We start from the raw sequence: 24,404 nt of genomic DNA on the forward strand, positions 1-24,404 counted from the left end.
ATCTCATATAGGTAAACTCGGAAATGTGCCCATGGGCCATAGAGCTTATATTTCTAGGGAGCTTCAGAACAAGCACAAAAATGTCCACCTTTGCTATCTGCAGGAGTGTTTTTCAATCACAAGTTTTCAGATGACTGAATTTGCAAACCATTTCTATTCCACTTTCTAGGAACTCACTGGCAGCTCCACCACTGTAATTAAAGAGTCAGTGGTAAAATGCCTGGGGTGGAGGGAGAGGGAGATAAACACCCACAGAAGGAGCCACAGGCAGGCTTCTCTTTGATCTCCAGATCCACCTAGGTGGGCTGAGCCAGGTTGCACAGCCTGCAAGCAGAAGTTAAAAACCAACCGTCTTATGTACACCAAAAGTAAGAATGTTCTCTCTCTACCCCCTCTACTGTAGTTCATATCTCCCCCTTGTATTATTTTTCCCTTTCCCCTCGCTTCCTCTTATATGTAATTTTGTATAACCCTGAGGGTCTCCTTCCATTTCCATGCAATTTCCCTTCTCTCTCCCTTTCCCTCCCACCTCTCATCCCTGTTTAATGTTAATCTTCTTCTCATGCTCTTCGTCCCTACTCTGTTCTTAGTTACTCTCCTTATATCAAAGAAGACATTGAGGGGAGGGGGGATAGTAAAGGATAGGAAAGGCAGCAGAATACAACAGACACTAGTATGGCAATATATAAATCAATGGAAGTGTAACTTATGTGATTCTGCAATCTGTATATGGGGTAAAAATGGGAGTTCATAACCCACTTGAATCAAAGTGTGAAATATGATATATCAAGAACTATGTAATGTTTTGAACAACCAACAATTAAAAAAAAAGAGTAAGAATGTTTACTACACTTCACTCTGAAATGCACCCAAAACAAGGTGAATACAGGCACAGACAGATGGACATATTTATGCTAAAGCAGAAAAAGTCAACTATTAATTGTGGAATCAAAGTGGTGCATGACACAGGTGCTCACTGTAAAATGCTTTCATCCTTGCTTTATGTTGGAAAATTTTCATAATAAAACCTTGAAGGAAAAGGGAATCATCTTTATTGACCTCGAAAGAGATATGAATGGTCCACTGGGCCAAGGAGGAACATATACCATCATTTATGAACTTGTATATGAATTGAACTGGTGGTTACATTGTAACTCCACAAATCTTCTAGAGAGATTCTAAGTGATCTTTTATTTGCTAACTGTTGTCCTTTGGGTTAACATGTAGTTTGGCCAACATCTCCAAGCATCATTCTTTCTTTTGTTATTATTATTTTTGTTTGTCTTAGTTGTAAATGTACACTTTCTTTCTTTCTTTATTTTTATGTGGTGCTGAGACAGGCACTCACCACTGAGCTATAGCCCCAGCCCGCATCATTCTTTTTCAATTGGGAAGCTAGTTGGTTTTGAAAGAGTCAAGCCTAGTTAAAAAAAAAAAAAAAGTGACTATTTGGGTTCCATCTCATTCAGGATGAGATAAAAGAAAGATTTGGGATTTTAGGACCCTCCAAGCAGGACTATATCTGCCTCTTATGGTCTCCTTCCTCTTTATTCACTCTTCCAAGGTATCCAAATCCTTTACCTAATTGAGCACTCTCTAGCAATAACATCCTACCCACCCACAATCTTTGACTTATACCTTTATTTCTCTTCATTTGCTCTTCTCCAAAACACTCTCCATGGCCTCATACGCTTTCATCTTCCCGAGTTTCAACTTCTGAGCTTTTTATCAATCAGATGCATATTTTGGTACACTACAATCAGGCCAACCTTCTAAAAAAGTCGCCTGTTGCTACTCCCCTGCTCAAAACCTTCCATGGATCCCTATTGCCTCCATCTGCTCTCTACACTCCTTCCTAATCTGCCTGCCTTCCGCCCGCAGCACCTCAACTCCCCTCCCCAACTCCTGTTCAAACTTGATCCCATCATTATCCTGTTGTTACAATGTTTCCTTCCCTAGAATCCTTCCCACTTTTTCATTTTAACTTGATTCTTTAAAGTAGTCCTATACACCTTCGAGATACCTTTCCATAAAAGATACCTTTCACACATTCACACAAGAATATATAAAAGAAAATTAAGACTCAGGAGGACACTGAAACACGATTCTACCAACCAAAGATTTATAGGTCTGCTATTATAGAGACTCAAGTTTAGCAATATGTTTCCAGAAAGCCAAAGTCAAAAGAGATGAAACGGACAAATCTCCTTTTTAATTAATTAATTATTTTTTTCTCTTAGAGAAAAAAAGTTTTTCCTGCAGTAAATAGGTCAAAAAGAAATTTATGCCATTGTATTGCTTCTAGGGGACACTGAAGTATAGCGATTTCAACAAAGTCCAGAGTTCTAGATTCCATCAACTAAAACATAATAAAACCCCATCAAGAGAAGGGGACCCTGCAGGTAAGGAGATGAGGTTTTAAAATGATGTGGCCCTCTGTGATCGGAACAGCAGTTGGACTCCATAAGCAGGATCCTCTCCACCAATATTTGGGTTCCAATGGTTAATTGGACACCGGTGGAGATCTTGTTCTCTGTTGAAAGCCTGGTGTGCAGGTGTGATCCACTGGAGACAGCAGAGGCCAATGCATGGAGAAATTTTGAGTTTCCTCTGCTCCCTGGCTTCCTGCCTGCTTCTCTTCCCCCACCTTCGGATTGCTCTGCAGTCCCCCTGAAGATGCCACTCCCTCCTTCACCAATGATAAGTCAATTATCTCCCCCCCCCACCCCACTGTGTGAGGCTCCTTGACCTCCAGCAAGTGTCCTCTGTCTTTGGCCATTTCCTTCGTGTCACATCACAACATCCACCTGCTAATAACTAAAAAGTCTTCCAAGACAGAAGGAACTCAAGGCCTGGGGCTGCCACCACTTTCTCTCCAGTGCCCAGCACAGAGCTTAACCTACTCGGGCCACTTAAAGAAGCAGTGGCATTGATGTGGGAGTCCATGAAACAAAAATGGAGCAGAAGGGAAAGAGGTCTGCATAGCCCCGGAAGCCAACTCAGACCTGGTCCTGTGACAGCGGCAGCCACCCGTCAGGTCACATCCAGGATGGCAGGGTCACAGAATCAATCTCCATCCCAGATGGTCATCTTCGCCCTTCCTCGTGGCTAAAGATGAAGCACGTGTCTTACAGGGAGTTTACAGGGAAGCTTCTGAGTGACTGTGACTCCTGGGAACCACCAGCAGGTGCCCCAACCATGACAACTAAATAGTGGACTCTAAAATTGGTGTCACTACAGAGGAGCTGACAGCCCTGAGGGAACTGAGAGGCCATAGCAGAGTGCCCTATGTCCATCTTGGGACTCCCTGGCCTGACGGCCTCCATTCTGAGGCTGGGCCAGGAGAGACAACTACCTCCCCGCCTCCAGCTTTGGGTACCCTCCCCCTTCATCATGCGACCCTCCTCCACGTGTGCTGGCCCGGCTCCACGCAGAGACTTGATTTAAAGACAGAGACAGAGGGGCAGCTCTGAAGAAAGCTGCTGCAACCTGGAGGGAGGAGGTTGTTCTTTTCACCAAAGAGGAAGTGCAGGGAGCGCCGGGGTCTGCCCTGGCTTTGGTCTTAAGGCACCGTCCGTTCCTCTCCAGATATCTCATCCCCACGTCCGTGAAGAGCTCAGATTGTAAGCAGCTGGTTTCCCTGAGAGATGACAGTGACTCAGGATAGCTCCCTCTAAACACACGCTCGGAGCTCTCCCTGGCCGATCCGCAAGCTCTACAGGGGCTCCCCAGCTGCTGTGCAGGAATGGCAGTTGCTGCTGGGCATGGTGGTGAAGCCTGTCATCCCAGCTGCTCAGGAGGCTGAGGCCGGAGGATGGCAAGTTCAAAGCCAGCCTCAGCAACTTAGAGATGTGCTAAGCAACTCAATGAGACCCTGTCATCTCTCAACAAAATACGAAGAAGGTCTGGGGATGTGGCTCAGTGGTTATGCACCCCTGAGTTCAATCCCCAGTATCAAGAAAGAGAGAGAGTGTGTGGCAATTGCTCCCTGGTGGTTATAATCAGCTGATTCAGGGTTACTCTGTGTGTGGGGGGGGAGCGGGGGTCACATGCTCTCACTGTGGGGTTCTTGCCAATGGAGCAGGAAATGGCTGGAGTGAGACAAAAGATAAGGGGAACTTTTCCTATAGGAAATGCTCTCATTCAATATCCATCAAATATCTCCCAAGAAGGGTCTTGATTCAGCAGTATCACCAGTTGAAAAGCATGTAAAGTATCGTCTTTGTCGTCCAAGAAATATTAACGAACTGAAACTTAACTTCATGCTGTGTCACTCTAGGACCAGGCTGGTCCTAAACCATTATGTAGTGGGGAATCTGAACAATGTGAGACAGCAGTAGGAGCAACCAAAGAAAACAAGCCTTTGCTCAACTCCAAGAGCTACTCCCCTTTCGCAGGGCTCACTGGGTCCAAAAGGTCATTCCTGTAATCCTTTTTATTGGTCTCCCAAAGCCAGGTCTGATCAGTCTCACAGTGTGTCACCAAGTTGTATTTTGTTATTACAAAATAAACATGGATTTTAGTTAATTACATATCACAGGGACTTTTTCAATTATGAACGCTTTTTCTTCATGAAAATTCTAACCCAAACCAATAACAGTGATGGAAGAAAAAATGAAATAAGCGCTGTGGTTAGGCTCTCAAACTAAAGATGTCCAGGAAAGTGGCAGATAAATGAATTTGGCACTCAGAAGAGAAATCTACCTGGAGACAGGGATTGGGGAGTCGTCAGAGTGTAGATATATCCGCTTTTTTTTTGGGGGGGGGGTGATAACTGGGTATTGAACCCAGGCACTCTTAGCCACTGAGCCACATTACTAGCCTTTTTTATTTTGAGACAGGGCCTCACTAAGTTACTTAGGACCTTGCTAAGTTGCTGAGGCTGGCTGCCTTGAACTTGCAATCCTCTTGCCTCAGCCTCCTGAGTCACTGGAATTACATTCATAGATACAACCATTTCTAAGGGTCAGAAGAGAAGATGACTTGAAGAGAATGTGAGAATGAATGGAAGAATAAAGGATCTGGGGGTAAACACTGCGGAACCCCAGCACTACGTCAGGGTTTCTGAACATCTGCACCATGGACATTTTAGAACAGATCATTCCCTGTGCTGGAGGGCGGTGCTGTGCACGTAGGGTATTTAGCAGCATCCTTGGCTTCTACCCACTAGATGCCAGTGGCAACCGTGCCCAACCCTCCCCGCTGGTTGCACCAATGATGACTGTCTGCAGACATTGGTGAAAGTCTTCTGGGGAACAACACCTATCTTGGTTGGGTGCCCGTGACTTATAGGGCAAGCAAAAGAAGAGCATTCTGTGAAGGAAACTGACCAAAGCAGAGAGAAAGCGCGGAATTAAGAGATGGAAAGAGGTCATTTCAAGAAGGATGTGGCCACAAGTGTCCCATGTTATGGTTTGGATATGAGGTGTCTCCCAAAAGCTCACAGGTGAGCAATGCAAGACAGTTCAGAGGAGAAATGATTGGGTTGTGAGAGTCTTAACCCCATCAGTGATTTAATCTCCTGATGGGGATGAACCCAGTGGTAACTGCAGTGGTGGGCGTGGCTGGGGAGCTGGGAATTGGGGCGTGGCTTGGGGTAGGTGTGTGTATCTGGAGGGTGGAGTCTCTGCTTCCTGATCACTAAGTGAGTTCCTTCCCTCTGCCAGTCTCTGGCCTTCTATGGTCTAAGACCTCTGGAAACTGTGAGCCCTCAAATGAACCTTTTCTCCTCCACAGATGTTCTGGTTATATCTTTTAGTCACAGCAGTGAATTAAATGACGAACACGCCCAAGTTGAAGACAGAAGCAGCACACACACTGGATGAACAACAGACAAGCACACTGTTGCAAACTCACTCCTTGAATTCCCAAATGGTTTGTCCTTCCTCCCAGGCTGAGTCCTGCATCCCTTGCCCACTCCTCCGGACCCTTGGGGTTCAACCTGCTGTCTGTAGTGTTCTTAGACACAGAGCCTGGAGCAGGAGACTGACTGGGGGACATCTCCAGTTGCCACCATTATCTGTTCCACAAATCACAAAGGAGAGCAGAAATCTTAGGTGTGTACATATATAATCTGGGAACCCACATGCAGAACAGATGGGTGCTGCTCAGAACCCTCCACACTCCTGAGAGCGCATGCCTGGGGCATTGACCCAAACCCCCTGTCACCGAGGACCCGGGCACACTTCCTTTTCATGGTCTTCTTAGGAAAAACAGAAACAAAATTTCTCCAAAGATGACAAAATTCCTTCTCATCAGAGAATCAAACAAACAACATCATCAAAAACAGAAATGTTGTTTTTTCCGAGTTCATGTATAAACTCTAAACACACACGTCTTGGCTCCTGAGGGGTGGTGTGCCCCTCAGAGCTCTCTGGAATACCCCTCTGAAGTCATCATGCAGTTTTGGGTTTCCAAACTCAGAAGACAAAGAAAATGAGCAGGAGGGGGTTTTTATCTTTTGTTTTTTGTTTTGTTTTGTTCGCGTGTGTTTCAGCTTCCAAATCTGAATTTTCACTTGTAAAATCTGCCCCCTAAAAAGGAAAATGAAATGCTAAAATCTCCCCTGCTTTTATGAGGCTTGTTTTTCAAAGGAGATCTCAACATAAGAGGGTCCTTGATTACTATGGAACTATTAAATTGCTCGGTTCCATGGCCGCCACCAAAGAACAGGCTGTGTCTTCACTTGTGGAGTTCCTTGTTCAAGGCTCCCAAGGGTCACTTTCCACACACAAGCCGAATGCCCCCATTAGTGGCCACTTTGCCCATGGAAGCCCTTGGTTGCTATGTCAAGCATCTCTCCTGGCAATAATGGAAGGAGGGAAAGTGACCCCTCCAACACTTTCACAGAGACAAAAAGAAGCTGCTTCTACCTCCCACCATTTCTGCCACCCTTTCTCTTTCGTTTGGTCACCTCCACCACCATTTCCTCATCCATCTTCTTAATATCAGTCTCTGCCACTATTGTTCCCCGATTCAATGGCTTTTTCAGTGGTCCTTGGCTCCAAGGATGCACAGTTACCCAAGAAACACCTGACGGTGGAGAGTGTCATCCTGGAAGTGTCTGCCAGAGAGCATCCACCTGTGAGCTGCAGCCCACAGCACACCCGATTCCTCCTTCAATACGATAAATGTGATTGCTACAAGTCTGCATTTCCTTAGACACAAATCAGTCGCTAACTTACCACACGTCTCAGATATAATTACCAAAAGTCCCATAGATATTTTAAGGTACTAGAAAACTCTATAGAGCTTTCCTCTTTTGTAACTTTTCCTACAGTGCATACCCCAGATTTTCAAAGCATATATGTGTCATCCACAGCTTCTCAAACAGGGCTGCTAAGGGCTTTTCCTTGCCCTCAATGCTCCCATGGCCCCAGCACACACTGGGATAGGTCAAGGGCACAGATAAGCTATGAGAATAAGAGAAGCCTTTGATCATTCTCTTGGATAACCATCTTTGTGAAGCACCTGTGACATGCAGGTGCTGTGGATGAAAAGGTGAGCAAATATGGCCTCTGTCCTTGCCATTATCATATGGGTGGGACTAACTATGGCAGATGGTCAGGGAAGGCCATCTGAGAAGGCCATGTTTAAGCTGAGTCTTGAAAGACAAGAACCATGGAAGAGCAGGTGGGGGGCATTCCAGGCAAGAAGGATGGCATGTGCAAAGGTCCGGGTATAGGAAAGAGCTGCAAGGTTTGCAGGAACAGAGGAGAGCCAGGAACAGCTGGAATTTAGAAGAGAGAACTTCAGCCTGAGTCTGTGGCATTAAACTTGATAAACCAGGTTAATTAGCCCTGTTGGCTGCTGGGAGTTTAGCAGCCAAGTGGAATGGGAAGCCTCAGATAAAGATTGGGAAGGGGGCTAGTAACTCCCTAGCTACTTTTTTGCTGTATGCAGAAGGTGAAGAATGGAAGCTGAAGCCATCCTGCTTCCCGAGAGGTCTCAAGGTAAAGGAACAAGATGGCCTGATCTAATTTGCAGGAATAGAAGGATTGGGGGTGGGGTTCAAGGCACCTCTGTATGCAGAGTCTTCTCATCAGGAATTTGGGCAACTAGTGTAGGCTGGGGGACAGAGGACTTGAGAATTAAGTTTAGGTTAAATCTTTCATGGGGGGGTGGGGTGGAAATCCCAGTTTAACAACAGGACCCACAATCCAGGATGCTCCTCACAAGAAACCCCAGGTGACTCTGGGTTTTTTTTTGTGCACACCTTCTATGGCTGAAGGTAACTGCCAAGAAGTCAATCAAATAATCCTAGGGCCACTAACACACAACCCCAAAACTTTAATAATGCATCAGAATATAAAGAAATACAAATTTATAGTTAATTGTCAGAGTACCCAGCAGGGAAAGCAGGCCCTTTGATCACCTCCAGCAATAATGTCATGAACAAGAGCTTTTTCTTAATTGCCAGAAACCCTGAGGGTCTCTCCTCCAGGGGACAGCTGCCAGGATCAGAAAGAACAATCCACCAAATTCATCCACAGTCGCAATCAGAAATAGCAGCCTGGGAATAAGCCTCAGAGAACAGGGACCCTGTCCCTAAAAACGAGATGAACAATGTGGATTATTCGATTTCCCTCCTTCCTTTCACTTATCCCTTTAAAATGAGTATTTTATAAACGTGTATCTCCTCAAATGCAGTCTGACCATCCATAGCCCTTCCCCAGTCTGACTATGTTACTGGCTGCAATAACTCCTGGAACGCCTTAGCCCCAAGTCCCCCCTCTCCCAATTTACAGTGTTCCCATCTAGTATTTTAATCCATTTTAGTTTTAGTTTGGGGGTTTTAATTACTTCAAGTTGGACGAGGTGGTTGCCGTCACTTCCAAAATCACATTTCTTCCCAAAGTGGACCTTTAGAAAATTTCCCTAGTGACGGAAATTTATCTTCTATTTTAGAAGATTCTTTCAGGGAGTAATAGATTGACAGTTTGAGGTTTTATTCTCAGCACCTTGAAGCAATTATTCCATCTCCTGGCTTTGTTGCCACTGAGAATTCAACCCTCAGTCTGACACTACCGTGGTCTTTAGGTATCATGGGGGATTTGGTCCCAAGATGCCTCCCCTCTCAAAATCTACAGATCTTCAGTTCTTTATACCAAACAGCCGTATTTGCATAGAACATACGCACATCATATTCTTTAAGTCATCTCTAGATTACTTATAGCACCTCATGTCCTGTCAATGTTGCGCAAATAGTTGTTCGTAGCTGGGATGTGGCTCAGTGATACAGCATTTGCCTAGCACGTGTGAGGCACTGGGTTCAATTTTCAGCACCACATATAAATAAATAAAATAAAGGTCCATCAACAATAGGAAACAAAATGCACAGATCTGTACATTGTTTAGGAAACATTGATAAGAGAAAATGGACAAGTCAGTACAGATGCAAATTTCTTTTTCAAATATTTCTAATCAGCAATTGGTTGAATCTGCAGATTCAGAACCTGCAGCCATGGGACTGTGGTTGTTTAGGAAATCTACTCTATGAATCTGACTGCATTTAGGGTTTTTTTTTTTTTTTTGTCTCAGATGTCTGCACTGTCACATGAGTAACGAGTAACTAGATGAGAGTGGTCTTTGTCTTCCCTTAGCTCTGTGGGGACATATATGTGTATATACATAAAATCTTGCATGTCTTGACTCTGAGGATCAATTTTCATAATTTCTGGAAAATCATTAGTGGTTATCTCTTCAAATATTGTCCTTACTTCACTACTTTTGTTATCTCTTCATCTGCTTATTTTGGCTTTTGGGAATTTCCATTATGTTCTTATCTGGAAGCCAAGTACTTAAAAAGATTTTAAAAAAGTAAAAAAAAAAAAGCTTTGTTCAATATTTTACTTGTCTTTCTTATAACAAAAGAAGTATTTTTCAGGCCATGACTCCAGTATATGGCCAGAAATGGAAGTCACCAAGGACCTCGTATCCTTTGAAAATACATGACTTCTCCTCCTGTTCAGGATTATGGGCAGGATTCAAAAGGAAGAAAATGTTATGGTCATGCATCAACAGGGGTTCTCTCAGAAAAACAGAAATCCATCCAGCAACTACTAGAAGCAAGGGCTCTGAGGCTTCAGCAGCCATTGGGAAGGGCAGAGAACCTTCTGATAGAGGAGGTGAATTGTGGGGGCTCACCAGGAAGACACAGGGTTCGAATGTCAAATTCTCCATGAACAGCCACCATTGATCTCAGCTGCTTGGGGTGTGAGGCGTATGATTCCTGGGTCTTTGGATATCACTACTACGCCCCTGTCTGCTTTCACCTGCCACTAGAGAGTAATGGCCTCTCCTTCCCTTTCACACCTCACCAGGGTGGATGACTCTTGCCCAGAACTCTAGGCACTGTGTGTGCAGTGCAGAGAATGGAGAAGAGGCGATGGCACCTCTGGGAGGAGCACAATTTGGAAGGAGTCATCATATATCACTGACAGCACTGTCTAAGGCACATGAGTGTTTTACTTGCTCCTGATGGTGGCGCAGAAGTGCATGGACAATAAACATGCTTTCCCTATTCTAAGGAATCCAAAACCTAGAGAGGTTCACTAACTTTTCCAAAATCAACCAGCAAGACAATGGCACAAATGGGATCAGAAATCAAGGCTTTCTGGAACTACGGTCCATTCATTTCATGAAATCAAAGATCAACCTGTAGAAATATCTGAAATTAATTATTTTTGCAACTTAGACATAGAGCTAAGAAAATTTATTTCCACTCCCCACCCCCCATCTCAGTTCTAGGCATTCAGCTCTAACATTTATCCCTTTCAACCTTTTAGCCCAAGTAGGCGTTTAACACGTGTGTGGATGTCCGTGCATAAAGAATTTGATCCACCAAAACGCTCCATTTCCTAATGGCCCGTAGGGGGAGATGATATGATTATCTACACCAGACTCTAAAAGTCACCTTCTCAAAGCAACAATAATAACAAAAAAGTCACTAAAACTAATTATTGTTCCCACTGGACACACAACTCCACGTTCCAGTTGTCACATATCATTCGCAAATATTTCTTAAGCACCATTTTTTTTTTTTGCCAGGCTTACAATTTCTGTGATTGCAATGATATTTTATTGCTACCGACTCTGACATTAGGTTAGTGAAGTATTATTTTAAAATATGTCAGTGAGAGTATGCATATTAATTAAAATGTTCCCATATATAAGCCTTAAACTAGACTCCCTGTGCCAATTGGAGACAAAAGACCTTTATTAAATACTAGTTGATAGGTTAAGTATTTTAATGTCTCTGCCAATCATTCCTACAAAAGAGTATTCATCGTTGAGTCTGAAATGGGTGAAAAAGGAAATCTCATCTTCTGATCATCTGTTAGAGTCATAGGTCCTAAGATGACAGCAAAAGCAGCATTTGCTAACACAGGCCACACCCTGGTCTCCCTGGCAGCCCTGGATGGGTTTTCATTCTGTTTTAATACCATCGTAAATAGCTGATTCTTGGAGTGGACAGAGGGAATGTTTCCCAAGAGACCTGGAGGTGCTCTCTAGTGGCATCTGGGCACCTTGAGTTGTCAGCCGCTGGTAAGGGACCACAAGTTTACACCCAGTACTCGATGTAGAATCGCCAGGCTAGAAGAACACACTCCCAAACTTGAGCACAGTTTGACTCATGCAGACTCTGGCGATACGCCTGTCTGTCACATGGCTTAGCGTGTCTGGGCCGCCTGGACCACAAGGCTTTCTTGTCCCCACGTCCTCGTTTCTTTTCAAGTTTTTCTCACATAAAATCTTTGAGGACACAAATGAATCTAACACATACATGGAGACGGTAGAAAGGAAATAAATCTAGATGCCTTAGCTTGCTTTCTGTTGTTAGGACAGAACACCACAGACCCAGTGAATTATAAAGAACAAAAACTTATTTCTTACAGTTCTGGGGACTGGAAAGTCTAAAGTTGGGGGGCCTGTATCTCATGATTCTTGTTATATCATCCCATGGCAGAAGGCGGAAGGGCACAGGGAAGAGGGACATGGACAGGGAGGGCTGGACTCATCATTTATCAGGAAATCCCCTTCCCACAGTCCACTTAATTAAACTTTCTCTAAATTCAGTTAATCCATTCATGGGGGTGGAGCCTTCTCAACCCAGTTGCCTCTTTAAGATCCCACCTGTCAACACTATTGTGTTGGAATGGCTGCCAACAGGTGAACTTTCGGGGAACACCCTCAAGCCACAGCAGTGGGGTAAGTGAGGCTGGTAATAGGTTAAAGGAGTTGGTGAGAGTCCAGAAGAACGAGATGGAAAACCAAGCACCTGATATGGAAATGGATCAACTCACAGATGGGGAAGGTGATTGAAGGGATGAGCTGAAAATTTGGATACTCAAGGCACAAAGTCTCTGAGAGCTAAGAACCATGCGACGGACGTGTCACAGGTGGGCAAGTGTTAATTATAAGCTCAAGCAGACTTGGGGACAAAGTCCTGCAGAATGAGTCTAGTGACTTGGTAAGCCAGGGACCTGGAGGTGGGAAGGAGATAGAGCTGTTGGACAGACTCAAATTCCCAAGGCACGGGTGGCCACGAGAGAGGCAGGGAAGAGAGGAGGCCAGGGAAGAGAGGTGCGGGGGCCGCTGCGTGCCTGACAGCAGCTCCCTGTTGAAGACCAGGACAGCATCCCGCAGCTGTCAGAGCCTCTGCCTGTGGGCTTATTAAGCAATTAGAAGTGCGGTTCTGTGCGGTGGCTAGCTCATCAGCAGGGAGATTGGGTGTCCACTCGAATCTGGCAGAGCAGCCTACCCCACCCACTCACCAGTCTGCTCTCGGGTATTTTCACTCCTGTCTTGAGATTTGGAGACGTTGGCTCTTTCCTACCTACTTAGAGTTTTATTTTTGTGGCTTGGTATTTCAGAGAGGCTTAGAGTCTTCTGTTATGAGTTTCTTCCTTTTGGTTATTCTCCAGCATAAAGCCATTCTTCCCGTTGGGGTGTCGCACATGTTGCCATGGAAGTGAGGATGGGCTGATTCACACAGGAGGGGACCCTTGAGCCAACCCGCAAGGGCACCAAGGGATGTTGGTTACTGGAATTCCTGAGAACTTCTCCAAGAACACTTATGCTTTTCTGATCACCTACGAAAACCTTTGACCTTGATGTTGAAATTGAGATGCACTGTTCACGGGTGCTCTTCTGTGGATTGGTGTTCACTGCAGACCGGAATTTCAAAAGCAGACTACTCTTCAGCACCTACTGCAAATTCTCTGAGTTGAGATTTAAAACAAAACAAAACAAAATAATGAAGAAACATACTGTCCTCCTAGTTTGGGCCCCAAGGAGATGAAGAAAGCAGACATCGATCGGGCTGCTGGGTGGATTCTAGTTGTGCAAAACCCAGCGTGGACTGGGGATCTCTCTTATGCTCACCTTCAGTTTTCCAGAGGGGACGACAGCCTCACTGTTGTTACTAAGGTCACTCTGCCTCCTAATCCTAGGTTGGCATCTGATCCTGCCCCTGAGATCTACGCATTCATTTAGCTTCTTGTGTTTCCCAGGTGAATGCAAAGCAGAGCTTCACCCAGCTGGTGTTAGAAATGGAACGAAGTGGCAAAAGGGGTGGCTAGAAAGCGTTTCTGGGAAGTGGGATGACCTACGAGGGACACTGTGGTGCTCCAACCTGGAATAACATTCAAGGAAATGTCAGGGTGAAGTGGCTGCTCTTTTTCATTCTTCTGAGGAGGCTCAGCACATATTCAGCAATGCTGGACCAGAGTCTTCCCCAAGGTGTCAGTGGGAAGCACCCACACTGGGTTCACTGATCCTCTGCCTTCCCTAGGGTCACAGGAGAAGTAATTCCTGTGAATAGACGGCTTGACCCTTGGTTTCCTCTTCTGCAGGGCAACCAGTTTGTAGAGATGGAGACATTTTGGCTCTGTGATTCTAGGCCTGTGTTTGTGTCTCCAGGAAGCAACTCAAGGAAAGATGAATCGGGGCTGGTTGACAGTAACTAGCACAAACTGAGATCGATACCAACGCAGAGGAGAAATGACTTGCATTCATTAAAAAGCAGAATCAAAATGGGTATTTTAAGTAGGTGCTGGAAGTAGATTTTTACTCTCTAATGCATTTGCCTACAAAACAGGACTTAATAGAGGAAAAATAATGCGGTGAGTCTTTCTAGAATTCCATTAAACATAAATGCAGCATCTGAAACTCAGCGATTCTGATTTTCCTAGCTAGTCGGGTGTTTGTAATCCCAACTCACCCTCTATAGTGACATGTCGTCCTGTATCCCCCCGTGTCTTACTCTTGAGTCTCCCTATTAGTACTTGAAGGCAAGGTCAATTTCAAGTTCAAACCCTTCTGTCAATCTCCTTTACCTACAGAACCATGCTCTTCAGCATCGGATCCCCCCTGTCTCTTTCCATGTCTTCCCTGCATTTTCGCCCTTTACCAGCTCTGCTCTTGTCAAGCTGATTACGCTGGGTGGAACAGGGTCCTCTTCACGCTTCATATTCTTCCTGGCACCCCAGGATACTACCTCATTTGGAAATAGATGCAGGTGTAATTAGTTAAGATGAGGTCACGTTGGACTAGGCAAGGGTCCCTAAACCAGTTCGACTGACGTCTTTATGAAAGAGGAGAGGGGACCCAGAGACACGTGCACACAGGGAAGGCACCAGGGAGAAAACACCCTGTAATGACAGAGCGGAGAATGGGGTAGGTGTCCATAAGGCAAGGATCACCAGCAACACAGGGAGCTAGAGATGGACACGGACCAGAGCCTCCCCATGGCCTCCTGAGAGAGCAAGGCCCTGCCGATCCTGGAGTTCAGACTTGTAGGCTTCAGAACTGTGAGAGAACACAGGTCGGTTGACTGAAGTCACCCAGGGTCCTAGGAAACTAATACAGCAATGCTCATGGCCCCTCAGCTTGCCTGGCCTGGGCCACTGCTCTGCCTGGGGTTCACGTTCCTCCTATTTAAGACACCCCTTGCTAGCTTTTCCATCCATCCTTTGAAATCCAGTTCAAATCTCCACCTCATTTGTCCTCTTTTCCCAAACCTTGCAGTGGGAAGGGACACTTTCCTCGAAAGCTATGTCCAAACCTCATCTTGTATGTATTGACGGCAACTTGGATCATTGCTGGACACTTGGCTATTTCTACACTGTGCACCTTCTCTTTTACCCCCTGCATTCCCGCATGGTGCCCCTTCTGTGCCTAATGTTGTGAGGTTTTCTTGGACACTGGTTGTTGGATTGACCTGGTGGTCGTGGAAGTTCAGTGCCCCTCTGACGTAGGGATCTGCATAGGTAGCTCTGTAAACGGCTCAGCCTCCAGGTTCTCTCCAGTCTCTTCCGGAATTTCAATACCTACAGGAAACATCGGGATGGAGTGCAGGACAGCTGGGGGTGGGTTTTGATTGGGGGTTGTGAAGAGGAACATTTGGTAAAAATCCATCCGTTCCTTAGTCTGCTCTGTGATGCTCCCCACCATCTTCCGATCACCTTCCCCTGCTCATGCTCAGGCCAATGTCGCAAAAAAATTTGAGGTCAGCTTTCTCTCAGACAATATGGAGAAGGGGCAATTCTGCTCCCCTGGCAGGTAGCAAGATGGTGTGCTTCATGCCAAGTGACATGGGCAGAGGGAGGTGTACCATTCACTCTTGAAATGCCATGGAGTCTTTTGTTGATCTCTTTGGAAGAATAACACTTACCCAGCAATTCTCCATGAGGGAATAAGGCCAGAGAGGGCAAGCAGAAGGAAACGGGGAGAGTAGAAGCTTCCAGAGAAACCTAAATTAGGGGTTGATGTTATTGATACTTGGGAATGTGCTCTCACCTTGATCAATATCCTACTTGTCAATACCCTTCAAGATTCCGAGCTCCCTTTCCTACTATTAAAATTTTCATCTGCATCATATAACCACCATCAAGTGCCTTCCCTTGTTGGGTACTGGGTAACTTTTGGAAAAGAAAATACTTAGAATTCAGGTCCATATTCATGAGTTTAGGTAACTTGTTGCTACTTCCACCCAGCAGCATGGGATCTTTTTATTACATGCAGTGTTTGGACAAGCTTTTCAAAACGGGGGAAATAAAATGTAGGGACCTAGGTTTGCATTAGTGCTATGAAGACAGAATAGCTGGCTGAATAAAGGTTCCCAAAGATATCTATGTCCTAATCCTTGGAACCTGTGAACATATTACCTTCTATGGCAAAGGAACTCTTTTAGATTGGTACAGTTTGTCTACAGTTTGCATGTGTCCCCCAAAGGTATAAGTGTTGGAGGTTTTGACTCCAGTGTGGTAAGATGGGGAGGAGGTGGAGCCTTTAAGGGGTGGAGTCTAGGAGGAGGAGGTCCTTAGGTCACTGGGGACTTGCTCTTGGAAGGGATGAAGGTAGCTCCTTGGAGAGCAGATGATTATAAAAGCCTGAGCGGGCCTCTGAATTGCTCTCTCACTTCCTGTTTGGCGATGTGATTTCTTCCTTCCTTCCACCATTTACCATGGGTCCCACGACAGAGCTGCTGCGTTCCTATTTGGACTTTCAGACTCCCCAAAGTATGGGCTAAAAAAAAACTTCTTTATACAAATTTTGCTTCAGGTATTTTGTTATAGTAATGAGAAATGGACGAATACATAGATGTGGTTAAAGGAAAGACCTTGAGATGGAGACATACCCTGAAATTTATGAGTAAGTTTAGTGTAATCAAAAGAGTCCTTTTTAGGAGGAAGACAGGCAGGTAGGGCGGAGGCAGAGAGAGAAGTGCTTTGAAGACAGAAGTAGAAATAAATGAGATGGGATGGTGGAAGTAGAGGTTGGAGTGACAGCCTTTGAAGAAAGAGGAAGAGGCCACGACCCAGGAAAGGCTGACAGACAGACAGTAGATGGACAAAGCACAGAAGCAGGCTGTCTTTGGGGGGCTCCCCAAGGAACACAGCTCTGCAGACACCTGGCTTTTATCCCATAAATTTCAAATTGAAATTCTGACCTCCCAAAGTATAATGTAAGAAATTTCTTTCAGCGACTAAGTTTGCATTAATTTGTTAAAGCAGCAATGAGAAACCAGGGTTCTGCCGACCCCCAGCAGGGCCTCAGAACTGTTCTCACACAGGTTACCAGTGGGCTCAGAATCACCAAGTCCAACGGAAAGGCCCAACTCGGGTACCCCTGCATTGTCATCAGCCTTGACCTGTCATTAGCCTTGGACATAAGTATTTCCTCTTTCCAGAAACATCTTGATACTTGACTTCCAACGACCAAACCGGGCTGGGTTTCCGCCGAGCTCATTGGCACTTGGTTCTCAGGTACCTTCCTCTAATCTGCGCCTTCCTCCTCCAACCACTGAAGACTCAGTCCCTGGGGTATGTCATCTACCACATCTAGTCCCTATGTGATCTTACTCAACTTTAAAAAAAAAATATCTGCATGATCAAGACGACCACATTTATGTCACCAGTCCAGAGATCTCCCTTAACTTTGTCCCACCTAGAACAGCATGTCCAGCTTCCCGTTCCATATCTTGCCTTCATTGTCTAACAAGCATCTCGTGATGATATATCCAATAGGACAACGGATTTCCTCATCCATCATCTCCCTGTTTCTTAAGGACTCCAGCCTTTCCTCTAAGCGTCTTTGACCTGCTGCTGCATCTCCCTGGACCCTTCTTCTGCCAGGCCCTTTCCTGGCTGATTCTCTCACTTAGCCACATTTCTGTTCAAGTCTCAGTTCATCATAGAGGCATCCCTTGACCACCTATTATGGGTTGGGGGACGTGGGGACCTGGGCCCCTCCCCCTTTCTCTCCCTTGGCTTCCTGGACACCAGGAGGTGAGCAGCTGTGCTCTTCTACCACACGCTCCCTGCCATGACGCTCCGCCTCACCACAATCCAAAAACAAAGGGGTCCTGTGGCCATCGACTGGAACCTCTGAAATTGTGAGCTAAAATCAATCTTTCCTCCTTCCAAGTGATTCGCTCAGATATTCCGCCATAGTGATAGAGAGCTGACTAACACACCCCCCAAACTGCCCTACACCCTGTTAAAACCATGCATGTGCATATGTATACACTCATACACACACACATACCACAGGTACAGACCTACACACCTGCACGCGTAGACTCACAATCATGCCCACATACCAGTCTGTCTCTTTACCCTGCTTAGCTTTAGCTTTAGCTATTTTACTCTGTGGCATTGTGCTATTCACTTATTGCTTAATAATTAGGATTATGCATACTGTACAAGGACAGGATTAGGTATATATACAAGGACAGGATTTTTCTGGATGGTGTTGGTTATTGCTGCATTCTCAGGACTTACAACAGAATCTGGTACATAGGAGGTACTTAATATGTACCTTTGTTTAAGCACTTTCTTATATCCAAGTCAAATGTCTTGCCTATTTTATTACATAAATTAGCCAAATTTTAGATACATTTTGGATTACGTATTTAATGTCTATATGTTAAATTTCTTAAGATTAGGAACCATGTCTCATATTTCTCCTATACCCCCCCCCATAGAGACAAGAACAGCACTAAACACATAAAAGTGATTTAAAAAAATTTTTAAATCTTGATTCTGTCCACTTATTTGGAACCCAGTATTGGAAGTCAACTGGGCCCCCTCTTTTCGGGTTAATTATGTCAGGCATTCTTATTTCAAGGCTCATAAATAGAATTTTGAAGGTCCATGAGCCTCAAATACTATACAAAATTTAATAGGCAATTGTGTTTTTCTTGGGGAAGGCCCCAAGATTCACAGAGGAGTCTGTTTCCTAAAGGCTGGGAAACACCAAGCTGTCGAGAGATTTCTAGACCATGAGTGGCCTGTGCCCAGAGGGGGGGGCTGGGATGCAGGTGGGGAATCCCCAGGGCTGGGAGGAGTTTATCATGCCTGGGGACAAAGGACTGCCATCTGCACTGATGTGGCCACTGCGGATCATCTTCACTCCTCAGGACTCACCGATCCCTACTGAAGAGCTCAACAATTTCATATCAAGCTTATGAATGGGAGATAAAAATCTGAGGCTGGGCCTGAGTCCTAGGGATGAGACCACATCTTGCCTATTGTGACTGAAGAAGGAGCTGGAAAGTTTTGGGTTTTCCTCCTTGGCCATCTGGACTCCCAGGACGTTCTGGGAGAGGGCTCTGAGGCCGCAGGTTGTCCAGTGGTGCCCGCATGTAGGTCACTGCCAGGCCAGGACACACCTGGCGGTGACCACAGACCACTGCACGCCCCCAGCTGGGCCAGTGTCTTGCATTAGTGTTATTTATTTCACTTGTGTATGTATATACTAAACTCCGATTCGAGATTCGAGACCACTAGATGTCAAAACTCCTTGTCAAATATCAATGTCACAGACATAATGGTGCTTAGTGATTCTTTTTTTTTAAGTGAATGAGTGACAACATATTCAGCAGCTCAGTAGCTACAGCGGATGCTTCCCCCAATTTAAAGAGCCCAGGAAAGGCCTTCCTTTTAACAGTGGCAGATGGTTCTGAAGTCGCCACTTCCATCAATGCAGGGTTTTTTTTCTTTTTTTTTTTAAGTTCTGAGACTGATGGAAAGCAGAGCCATGGACCCTGGCTGGGAATTCTTAAGTTTTACATGATAATCCCTGATGCTCCTGCAGTCCCTGGTAGTCTTTTATGAAGAGCTTAGGCGCATGTTCTCAGTAACCATGTGCTGTTTGCTAATGCAGCAGGGACCTGGTCTCTCTCACTCCTCCTTGGGGCAACCTGAACAATTTAGGTTGATTTCTAGAGAAATAAGTTCCCCAGGTTCCCTCTAGTTGGGTTCTGGAGGGAAGCAGTCAGTTACTAAGACTTCGGTTCCTGCTATTTAAATCGGTCTGCTCAGGTTCTATCTTTAGCAAGCATTTAGATAAGACCTGAAGAGTTCATGTTCTCCTGGCAAAACCTGGAGGAATACTTTGTTGTTCTTTCCCATAAAAAACTGAAGACTGGAGAACTGCTTAGCAATAAAACAGTCAGGTTGATCTACTTAAACTACGGCAGCCAGGCCCAGGTGGGAGCTCTTCCCAGCACAGCAGCAGCCTGTCCGTCCCACCAATGTTGCTACTATTTGGGCTGCAGGTGAAGCCACGGCAGGGAAGATGTCCAGTGGAGGTGACTGTCATCTGAGGAGATTCCGACGGCAATGAAGAGTTCCTGAGGAATTAGAAGGGTTGGGCTGGGAGGATTCCAAAGGCTTGATGAGTCAGGAAGCTTCTGGAACCACACTGGGGCCAAAGGGCACAGAGGTATTTCTGCACTTAATGGCTACTCCTCATAAAACCTGGGGCAGCATCGCAAATGGTAACAGGGAGAAGATTCAAGAGCTAAAGACAGAATAGCAAAATAGGAGCCCTGCAAAGTGAGAGGACCTTTCAGGACAGCCTGATGCTGGTGACCTGAGGCATTAATTCTTACACTGTGAAGAGGAAGAGGGAGCAGCGCAGTACAGGGAGTGATTCCCAGAGGGCCCACCCCCCAAAAGAAGCCACTAGTATCAACTGTCTATCCAGGCTACCTGGCATCACTCTGGCACCCACAGGGGCAATTCTCCAGCATCATATGCACTCCTGGGGGTTGTCACGTAAGGACACTAGTAAAATATGGGAAGTATTAACGAATTGGTCCAGTGCTAGTCAGCTTTCATTACTATAACAAATACCTAAGATGATCAACTTATAAAGAAAAAAGGTTTATTGGGGCTCACTATTTTTTATATGTCCAGTCTATGATCAGTGGGCCCCACTGCTTTGGGGCATGTGATGAGGTAGGAATCATGGCAGGGAGAGTGTGGAGGAGCCAAACCTCTCACTTTGAGGCTGGGAAGTGAAAAAGAGGAAGAGAAAGGGGGCAGGAGCTCCACTCTCCCTTCTAAAGACCACAGTGACCTAGAGACCTCCCACGAGGCCCACCACCTCCCAACAGCACCTCCCTGGAGACGGTGTCTTTTACCACATGGGCCTTCGGGGGGATTCCAGGCCTGAACCCTGCCACCAAGAATAGCCATTGCAATGGAAGCTTGGTGTTTGAGAGGTTGGCAAAGAGCATCCTTCAGGGAACAGGCCAGGAGAGTTTAATAGCAAGGGAGGAGAATGTTCAGGGGGAGGGACCTCCTGGGATGGAGGGATCAGATGTAGCCATGAGGACACTGATTTGGAGCGTCTACACCAAGGCAAGCAGGAAGTTTGGAGATAACCGCATCAGGGACCCTCCACATCAGTCTTGCTGACACTGATGCTTTTCCTAGAGATGGTTCTGCTGGGATTTCTCCAATTAACTTGAGAGAAACACAGACTCGTATCTGCCTCGGACCCAAGGCAGGCTGACTCCTCCTCTTCTCTCCTGGTCATCCCTGTCCCACCTCCTGGGGCTCTTGTCCCTCCCTAAGGGACATGAGTGACTCGACTGACCAAAGAGCAAGGGGCAGGGTCCCCAACCCCACCCCAGGTTGTAAAGGCACCGAACACTGAAACATCTCCATTGTACAGTATCCGCCTTCCTCGTTAATCAGCTCATGGATGTACTACATTATCCGGCTCTCTGCTTCCCAAAATGATCAACAACCCATATGGCTGTTTATTTAGCAAGGTCACAAATATTGGGCACCACCAACATTACTATCTGGAAGAAAGCCAGTCATGCATCGCGGTAGAAAATGGAGCTCCCAATAGGGAGGGAGATGGCCGTCAGTGTAAGACAGCGACTGGGTGAGCTCACACCGCATGACGCCCGCCGTGTGTGATATATGGGTTTGGGCCCTAATTAGAAGGCACACTCAAGATTCTGCCTCTTTATTATTTTTACAACTTCCAGCTCAGCCAATTGTTTCAAATCACTTTGCTTTCTCAGTTTTTGCTTAGAAGTATACAGATGGGGATCCTGGGCTTTTTTTTTTTTTTTTTAAGTGAAAATTCTCACTTTGCTGTATTAGTTAACCAAGCCATTGGCGTCCTTTGGGTTGCCTGGTAAATTGGGAAACTGGATCAAAACCACAAAGTGTGGACTTACCTTTGACCAGAGCCCACACAGAGTCAATCGGTCCTCAGATAACAATCCTAGCTGTAGACCACGGATGAGAGCTTGATGACCCCAGGCAGGTCACTTGCCCTCTCTTAGCTGATTGTTTTTTCATTTATAAAAATCAAGATGATGCTAGTTATCAAAAGAAGGTTGTATGAATTAAATGAGCTCATAGATGAAGAACTGGATTTGTATAGTGTAATGTGTCATTAACAGAAAGAAAGAAAGAACAGGAAGATTCCCCTGAGAGGTGTCTCAGGTTAACACTAATGGAGAATGCAGAAGACAGGAAGCAGCTGGTAGGAGGGGATTTCTGAGAGGTAGAGCTTATTTAATACATCGTTTTGGGTCTTGAACTCTAAATTAGATTAGAACCAACGCATATTCATCTGTAATAGTTCACGGAGCAAAATATTTGAACTGAAGGTGAGACTTTTTTTCTGGGAGGTGCCCGCATGGGCAGCCTTGTGAGAGGACTGAGCTGCTCTCCAGGTTGGTCATCATGTGAGTCTGAAGACAATGGAAGGCTCAGGGGCAGGAGGAGGTCTGCGTGGACCTGGCCCTTCCTATGCTCCTCCCTTGAGATTCCTTCTGATTTTTATTTGTTTGTTTGTTGGTTGGTTTCTACCAGGGGTTGAACCCAGGGGCTCTTAGTCACTCACTGAGCCACATCCCCAGCCCTTTTGACTTTTCATTTTGAGACAGGGTTTTGCTCAATTGCTTTGGGCCTCGCTCAGTTGCTGAGGCTGGCTTTGAACTTGAGACCCTCCCAAGCCACTGAGAGATTCTAGGCATGGGCCACGGTGGTGCCTGGCTTCCTCTGATTTTTAAATGCCATGTGCTTCCCAGACTCTGAAACCTCCTTATCACCTCCTGACGGACACGGAAATACATTTGCAAGCATTGAGAAGACGAATTAGGTTTTCGAACGATGACCTCATGCACTTAGCATCAAAGACTGGAGCTCAGTGCCCCAACAATGACCTGGACTGTTAGGGTCTGTAAACAAGTCAGGATGGCGCCTGGCATTTTGCCAGAGGGAGTGGTTTGTGAAGTAACACCAGCGAGCCATTAAGGGTGGAGATTCCTGATTGGTTGGCTGCTGTATCTAGTTTATGTTAATTAAGATAAGCTGTGTGGAATGTATATATACCCCTCCTGTCCTACAATAAAGGGCTCCCACTCCTGCTGTATCAATCTACACAAGTTGCTCGTCACCCCACCCCCACCCCCGGTTATTTTGCTGCAGCCAGACTTCGGCACTGGACAACTCTGTGCCAGGCCTGCTTTGGGGGTCACCGTTAGTGGCCTTCGGGCTCCGGTGGCCTGTATATCTCAGGCCATGTTCTGTTCACTATGTAGTCCCTCAAAAACACACAAGGGAATGAAAAACCAAATAGAAATGTATCCAGAGAAGTATGCAAAGAAGAATCCATTTGTGATGCAGAGTCTGGAGGGAAGGCCAGCTAGGAGTCGTGGCTGAGCTGCGCTGGGTGTCCTGTGGCTGCAGTGGGTGAGGGGTGGGTTTTGTTTAAAGTTGCTTTATTCCACTCCTAGCCAGGAATTGCATCGAGTGTTACGTGTGGAAGTTGTTTCTTTTTCAGGACTGAGGCTGAACCAGAAGGTGACCTGCCCTTTGGGTGGCATGGCTTTTTGATGACTTCCTAAGTGACATGACAGAGTCTTGTCCAGCCATCTCCTCTGCTCTCAGTGAGCTCTGCAACACCGTGGCAGTTTTTGTTCATCTCACGACCTCTAGTGACAGGGTAGGGAGGGAGGAGTGATTGGATGTTGGGGGTTGAGAGAAGCTCATGAATAAGCACTTGGGAGTGTTCAGGGCACAGCTCACTGACCTTCCACGGTCACTTGATGTCCCCTCAACTCACCATTGCGTGGTTCATCCATATCGGAAAGATTTCATCTAGGATCTTGGGGTAAACGAGCTCTCGGTCATAGAGAAAGATGGTCCAGAATACCAAAAATACAAACTGAAAATAAAACAGAAAAAAAAATATATATATATATAACATTAGGTTTGCTTTTCATCAAAGTTTTCTAAGATAATCAAGGAAACAGCAAAATAAAAATAGATACCAGTCTTAAAGATACCTCCTATATACGTTATAGGAATGTCAAACTAAAGGAAAGAATGCTTATGGTAGAAATGCAATATTTGAGCTCCCCGGGGTTACCTCCATGTGCTGGTTAGTTAGCAACTCAATTATCTGTTATCAAGGCAGGCAGAGAAGACTGGGATAAGCTAGATAACACAGGCTGGGCATGGTGGCACACACAACTTAGTGAGACCCTGTCTCAAAATAAAGTTTAAAATGGGCTGGGGATGTGGCTCAGTGGATCAGATCCCCACTACTAAAAATAAAACAAACAAAAAACTAGGTGC

General features: G+C 45.7%; 1 protein-coding gene across 1 annotated transcript in view; it reads right to left on the bottom strand.

Moving 5' to 3' along the window:
• Window positions 1-23,929, bottom strand: part of Adtrp (androgen dependent TFPI regulating protein) — a 48,572-nt gene extending 24,643 nt beyond the window's left edge. The window contains exon 1 of the mRNA XM_076857909.1: window positions 23,890-23,929. Within this exon, the coding sequence (XP_076714024.1) occupies window positions 23,890-23,904 (15 nt within the window). The 5' untranslated portion in view covers window positions 23,905-23,929. The remainder of the gene's footprint in view (window positions 1-23,889) is intronic.
• Window positions 23,930-24,404: the final 475 nt, after the last annotated feature.

This window comes from Callospermophilus lateralis, chromosome 6 (assembly GCF_048772815.1).
Source record: "Callospermophilus lateralis isolate mCalLat2 chromosome 6, mCalLat2.hap1, whole genome shotgun sequence".
Lineage (NCBI taxonomy): Eukaryota > Metazoa > Chordata > Mammalia > Rodentia > Sciuridae > Callospermophilus > Callospermophilus lateralis.